Here is a 7235-nt window from a genome sequence, read left to right as displayed (position 1 = left end):
ACTCATATTTCTCACAGGAACAAAGCCTGAAGAACGTATTAGTCATAATGAGATTTGGGAGATGGGGGGATCCAGAAGTGGGCAGGATCCCTTTATAGCAAGCTCGTGTTTATTCACATTTATTAAATCTTCTCTGTCCCCAGCAGACAATTAGCAGAGGAAGTAACTAACTTCAGAGGCTCAACCAGGGAGAATGGATATGCATATTTCCCTAATGGAGAGTATTCCTCTTTTTTTTTTTTTTAAAAGATTTATTTATTTATTTAATTTCCCCCCCTCCCCTGGTTGTCTGTTCTTGGTGTCTGTTTGCTGTGTCTTGTTTCTTTGTCCGCTTCTGTTGTCGTCAGCGGCACGGGAAGTGTGGGTGGCACCATTCCTGGGCAGGCTGCTCTTTCTTTTCACCCTGGGCGGCTCTCCTTACGGGGCGCACTCCTTGCGCGTGGGGCTACCCCACGCGGGGGACACCCTTGCGTGGCACGGCACTCCTTGCGCGCATCAGCGCTGCGCATGGCCAGCTCCACACGGGTCAAGGAGGCCCGGGGTTTGAACCGCGGACCTCCCATATGGTAGACGGATGCCCTAACCACTGGGCCAAAGTCCGTTTCCCCAGTATTCCTCTTTTGATACATCATTTTGGGACTTCCTACTTTGTAAAGGAAGCCATCAGACTTCTCAACATAAAAAATAAGCTTACCTGTGTTGCTGCCTTCCTCCTTCCCTCTAGTTACAAGAAAGAAAATCTATCTCATCCCCTTTAAAGCTAATCCTTCCATTACTGGGTTCTATCTAGGTTCTTGGCTATGCTGCAGAAATGAATTTCAAAAGCACACTGGGTGAATTAGGTCAATAATTTATTCAGGTAGGGAGGGAAGAGAAATGGGAGAAAATAATAGAGCAGGTGTCCCTGGTAGAAAGGAAGTGAAAGGGGATGAAGAGGGCTGAATTACAAGCTACAATTCCCCATTTTAGATTATAAATCCCCAGGTTTACTTGTGTGGCCACATGGCAGAGGTAAAATGGAGACAGCGGTGTACAGAGGGCAGAACAGGTCTATAGGCAAAAGAGCAGGGTGAGAGTCCATGCTCAGGTTTGTGCCTGACTTTTAAACTGTTAATTATTACACCCCTTCGCTAATGGCAGGGGTTCCAGTTGTTTGCTATTTGGATTGATTATTCCACCCATCAATTCCTTAGTGAGGAACCAATGATAAAGTTCCTAGGGAACATCCAGGGCTTTTTCTTGTTCCCAGGAAGGAGACTTTGTTCTAGGTAGCAGAAACCCGGGGGGGGGGGGGGGGGGGGGCGGGGAGAGCTCCAGCAGCCATCTTGGGGATTTCTGATGTCCACATGGACTCTCTGCCAGGATCCAGACCCATCTATTAATTCCCTATTTTACTAACCTTCTTCACTCCCACCTGTAACTTGGATTATCGGCACCATATAACTCCCTATAACTAGCAACATCTTTATTTCTTAGTGCAAAGAAATTTCATAGTAAAATCATCTGGAGATATGTTTAGATTTACTGTATCATTTGTAATCTTATTCTTCTCTCACAAACCTTTAAATGTTGGGTTACTCAAACATCAATCCAGCGTCCTCATCTCTTACCACAGTTTAATTTCTCCCTAAGTGAGCCCATCTGCTAATCACTACTTAATTATGAGTAGATTCCTCTAATGAGGACCAGATCCTCATAGTCAACTTACAAATGGACATCTCTACTTGGAAGCACCCCAAATGCACTCTTTCCAAATCCCTTTTTTCCAAAGCCCTCGCTTTCAATATTAGGTTTCTTCTTAAAGTAAATGGCATCATCACCAGCCCAATGTATACAAGTTAGAAAATTAGGCCAATCTTTTCATTCTTCATATCAAATCCCCAAAATTACAAATAATACCTAAATATTTGTCAAATATGCTCACACCTTATTAACTCTTCAACCTCCAATGGCAGTTGCAAATTTTAAGCTGAAAGAAGATATCTTATTTCATTTATTTCATTAAAAAGGGTAAAATGACTCAAAAATAAGTGTAGGGTTTTTACTTGTTATAAGAATTATTAGGACTAAAATCAAGACATCTTTTCTGAGTCTAGTATTATTTTCACTATATCAACATTAGTTGACATGTTGAAATAATGTAGACTTTTTATAAGTGTGAATTCTATACTCCTTCAATATCCATTATCCCTATATAATATATATCAATTATCCCTATATTGGTTTAGACTTCCTTGAACATTCTCAACTCTGAAGACAGCCTGTTTTCTTATTTTTATACTGCCTAACACAAGATACAATAGAGTGGCTTGTGGTACTATTGATTGGGAATAAAATTACCATAGAACTTAAAAAAAAAATTCTTTCAATGAATTTGACATTTGAAATTTTTAACATTTATTATCATAATTCATTAATTATTCCCAAATTATTTCCTCTGTTTTCTTCACAGCATACATCCAAGAGAAATTGGGAAATCAGTTATCAGCAATTCTCATATCCAATTAATTTCTCAAAGTTTGGACCTGACACCAGATATGGGTAATTAGTGATCCCAGGAAAGTATTCAGCTGCAGTCCCCTGCCCAGAGAGTGACAGGAGGGGCAGGTTAGTAATCAAGGTCATACAAATCTGTTTAACTACCCCAAGATTTCTGCTTTGCATTTTGTACTGTTCCAACTCCTTATCTGGTATACAGGACCCTTCATTACTTGACGAATTCAGTTTTCTGTCTTCTCATCCCAACTATAAATCTTCAGTCCAGCCATGACACATATCATTCCTTCAATATTTTCACATTTTTAAATTTACTCCAGTTATGAAAATATGCTAATCTGTCTACATATGACTTTTTTTACACATTTTTAAAATTAAAGTTAATAGATCACACAGAACATTACATTAAAAAACACAAGAGGTTCCCATATAATCCACTCCCCACTCCCCAACCCCCATCACTTTTGTAAATTGTATTTTTTTAAGATACATACATCTCAAAAAATGTTACATTAAAAAACATAACAGGTTCCCTCAAATACCCCATCCCGCATCCCATTCCTCTCACACCAACAACCTCCCACATCATTGTGGCACACTCATTGCACTTGGCGAACACAGCACTGCTGCACCATGTGGATAATAGTTTACCTTGTAGCTCACACTCTCCCCCAGTACATTCAGTGGGTTATGGCAGGATATATAATGTCCAGCATCTGACACTGCAATATCATTTAGGTCAACTCCAAGTCCCAAAATGCCCTCACATCACATCTCTTCTTCCCTCTCCCTGCTCTCAGCAACTACTGTGGCGATTTTCTCCAGATCAATGCTACAATTTCTACTTTATTTGATTTAAACATTAACATCCTTCTGATCTGCCTGGGACAACTTCTTTCTCTGCTTCTCAGAAGTCATAAGTGATGGGTCAGCCATTCAGACTTCATTCCCCATTAAATGAAATGATTAACACACTTGGACCTACAAGACCTCCCCATTTTAATGAGATGTTTCTTTATTTTGATATATGTTTGAACCCACCATTGTTGCCTACAATAGTCCATACAAACCCAGTACTTGCTACAATGCAATATAGTAGAATATAGAATCTCATACATTCACACAAAATATCCCAAAATCAATGTGCAAAAGTGGGGAGTATATATGGCTTAAGCAGTTGAGCATGAAAGGTCTGGTTTCGGTTCCAGTGACTCCTGAAAAAACAAAAACAAACAACAAGCAAAACAAATGATAAAATAAACTTAGGGAAGCTGACATGGTTGAGTGAAGGCTACCCACAAACAAGGTCTAGGGTTGAACTCCCATCCTCAAGTACCTAAAAAAAGAAATCAAAAGTGCTTCATTTTCAGGAAAGGAATGCTATATGAAAAGACCACTTAGAAGGAAATCATGAGAAATGATTAACAGTGTTAAATAAATAGTTTGATTAAGGTTTAATCTGGAAAATAAAATTTATAAAAATGTTTTATATAAAAGTATATCATAACAATAATAGCATAACAATAATAAATAATGTAATGAAACAATAAAAATAATACATACATTACTGTGTGTATTTTCAAGACACAAAATATTCTGGAGTTATGATTCATCTTAGGAAATATAATTCATTGTTAGACTGTTAGAACTGGTTCATTGATTTGGCTGTACAATTAGAGAACCAGACTCACTCCAGCTCCTTTGTCACTATTTTCAATGTATAGTTCTTGTTCTCATGGTGTTTTTGCCCCTCCATGCATCTCTTCCAAGTTTTTAGTGGATGGAATATAGAGTGAAATAAAAAATATTTTGCTTAATGACAGTTTGCTCAAGGTGCAGCCATCCTTACTACATTCAGCTCTGGATCATTGGAAAGAATTAAGCTATTTGTACATGTAGAGCAATGGGGAGGCTTCAAGACTGAGAGACTGCACTATTGGCAAATCAACAAAGGACAGGACAAATGGCCTTTGAATGACTTAAATGTTTGCATGTTCATCTTAATCTTATAAGGGTTTAGCATTCAAATGGAATATCACATTGGCTACTCAAATAATTCTGAAAAAAAGATACTGAAGTATAGATTGAGTAAATATTTCACCATATGCTGCTGCTGCATCTTAGCAAAGTCAGGCCAAGGTGCATATATTCCACAGTATTTTTAAAATGTTAAAAATTGAGTAAGCATCTGTATTAGTCAGCCAAAGGGGTGCTGATACAAAACACCAGAAATTGGTTGGTTTTTATAAAGGGTTTTTATTTGGGGTAGGAGCTTACAGATAACCATGTCATAAGGCATAAGTTATTTCCCTCACCAAAGTCTATTTGGAGTAAGGTGACTGCCGATATCTGTGAGAGTTCAGGCTTCCTGGGTTGCTGCATTCCTGGGGCTTGCTTTTCTCTGGATTCAAGATTCCTTTATTCCTGGGGCTGGCTTCTCTTTCCTCTGTGAGTTTACTTCCCAGGGCTCCAGCTTAAGTCTTCAGCATCAAACTCCCATATCAAAACTCCAACATCAGAAACCCTAAACTCTGTTTTTTGCCATATCTTTGGTGGGTGGGGACTCAATGCCCTACTAGCACAAGAGGTTTACATAATTCCTTAATCAAGTAAACCTATGAATCCAATATAATCTAATATTCCCAGAGGAGAACATCAGTTTATAAACAAGCCAATATTTCTTTTTGGAATTCATCAATAATATCAAACTGCTACAGCATCTAATAAAAAGAAAATGGAATAATATGGCCAAAGTGTGGTCCTTCTGGAAGGTTTTCATCACAGAATCACTTTTAGGAATTCTTTGAAAATCATGTAAAATTTATACACAGAATATTCCCTAGAACTTTCTTAAGAGCCCCTTTAAAATCTTTGTTTCTCAGGGTATAAATAAGAGGATTTAGCATAGGGGTCACCACAGTGTAGAAGAGGGAAACAAACTTTCCCTGTTCTTTGTATTTACTCTTGGATGGCTGCAAATATATGAAGATGATGGTTCCATAGAAGATGATGACCACCAACAGGTGGGAAGTGCAGGTCACAAATGCTTTCTGTCTCCCAGTGGTTGACTTGATCCTCAAAACAGTCCGGGCAATGTAGCCATAAGAGACCAGGATGAATGAGACAGGCACTACAAGGAAGAGGCCACCAGCCACAAAAAGCTCAATCTCATTGAAAATGGTGTCTGTGCAAGCCAATTTGATGAGCACAGGGACGTCACAGATGAAATGATCCACTTGATGATGACCACAGAAGGGCAGCTGAAGAGTGAGAGTGGACTGTACCAGGCTGGTGGCCACCCCACTGAGCCACACCATAGAGGCCAGGATCTTACAGAGACGGGGGTGCATAAAGACAGAGTAATGGAGGGGACGGCAGACAGCAACATAGCGATCATAGGACATTACTGTGAGCAAAACACACTCCGTGGAACCCAGTGCATGGAAGACATAGAGTTGAACAATGCAGCCACCATAGGTAATGACTGTCATGGGGTCCCTCAAGTTTACCAGGAGCTGGGGAATCACACTGCTGGTAAAGCAGAGGTCCAGGAAGGAGAGATGAGAAAGAAAGTAATACATTGGCATGTGAAGTTTTGGTTCCAGATGAGATATCAGTATAATGGTAGTGTTACCCAAAATGGTTAGTAAATACAAGATCAAGATGACTATAAATAGAGCCTTTTGTAACTGAGGATGATCAGAAAACCCCAAAAGGATGAAACCTGTCAGGCTGCTCTCATTGGTACTCCTCACCATCCCCATTTGCAAAGTATTTTCCAGAATGCTGAGGCATAGCTGAGAAAGATGGCATATTATACAAGGTCAAATAAGTGACAATGCACCCCTCATAAAAGTGTCCTATGTTAAAATGGTATAAGTTTATGTCTTTAGAGCTAGTTAGTAACTTACATCAATCCATTTTCCTAATGTGTGCATTCTACCCATTTCACTTCTTAGTTGTCTTCTAATGTTCTTCAAAATAGAGAACAATGGGCATATTAACCAACACCATCAACTGCTGAAGGAAACACTTTAGATCATTGCTTCTTTCCAATGCCACCAAATTTATCCCTTTATATTAACATATCTTTTAGTTACAGAAAGAAGGAAATTCAGATAATTCAAACTAAAGACAGAAAACTGGATTTTTAAGAAATTTTCTATTATGGAAAAATATATCATCATCTGTAATTGTGGAAATTATTTCTAAGGTTACACTGTTGAAATAAATTAGATGTGATTATTGTAACTAAAAGACAACCCCTAAGAGCTTATATGACCTGCACAAAGGCATCTACTTACTGAGAAAGGCAAAGCTTGGATGAATTTCTTCTGAATCCATGGCACATTTGATTTTGATTCTACTTACTATGCTTCCTCTTCCTTCCACCAGTGCATGCTTTTTGTTTGTTTATCTTGGTTTTTGCCTGCTTCCTTTTTCAGGGACCAAGAATCATTTTGATTTTTAGGAAATGAAATAGTATCTGCTTTTTATATATCCCTATGTGTTCAAATTTCTTTTCTTGGAATCATTTGCATTCTAACCTTCATTCAAAGTGTGAATGCAAATTGTGGTTCCTGGTAAAGGAAGCAAACAGGTAAAAGGATCTTTACTTCCAAATGAAGAAACCATATCTGACTTATGAAATAACTCTAGTCAGTAAGCTGTTAATTATGGTGGTACTATAGAAAAGTCAGTCCTTTCTTCCTATCTAATGTTACTAAGGAGACTTCCCT

At 38.5% G+C, this 7235-nt stretch overlaps 1 protein-coding gene across 1 annotated transcript; it reads right to left on the bottom strand.

The window, feature by feature from the left end:
* Nucleotides 1-5306: 5306 nt before the first annotated feature.
* LOC101441304 (olfactory receptor 2G2-like) lies at nucleotides 5307-6260 on the bottom strand. The gene has a single exon (XM_023589722.2). It carries the CDS (start codon nucleotides 6258-6260, stop codon nucleotides 5307-5309), a length of 954 nt encoding a protein of 317 aa, XP_023445490.2.
* Between the last annotated feature and the right edge of the window lie 975 nt (nucleotides 6261-7235).

Source organism: Dasypus novemcinctus, chromosome 17, assembly GCF_030445035.2.
Source record: "Dasypus novemcinctus isolate mDasNov1 chromosome 17, mDasNov1.1.hap2, whole genome shotgun sequence".
NCBI classification, from domain to species: domain Eukaryota; kingdom Metazoa; phylum Chordata; class Mammalia; order Cingulata; family Dasypodidae; genus Dasypus; species Dasypus novemcinctus.
This window is presented reverse-complemented; position numbering and strand designations above follow the sequence as displayed.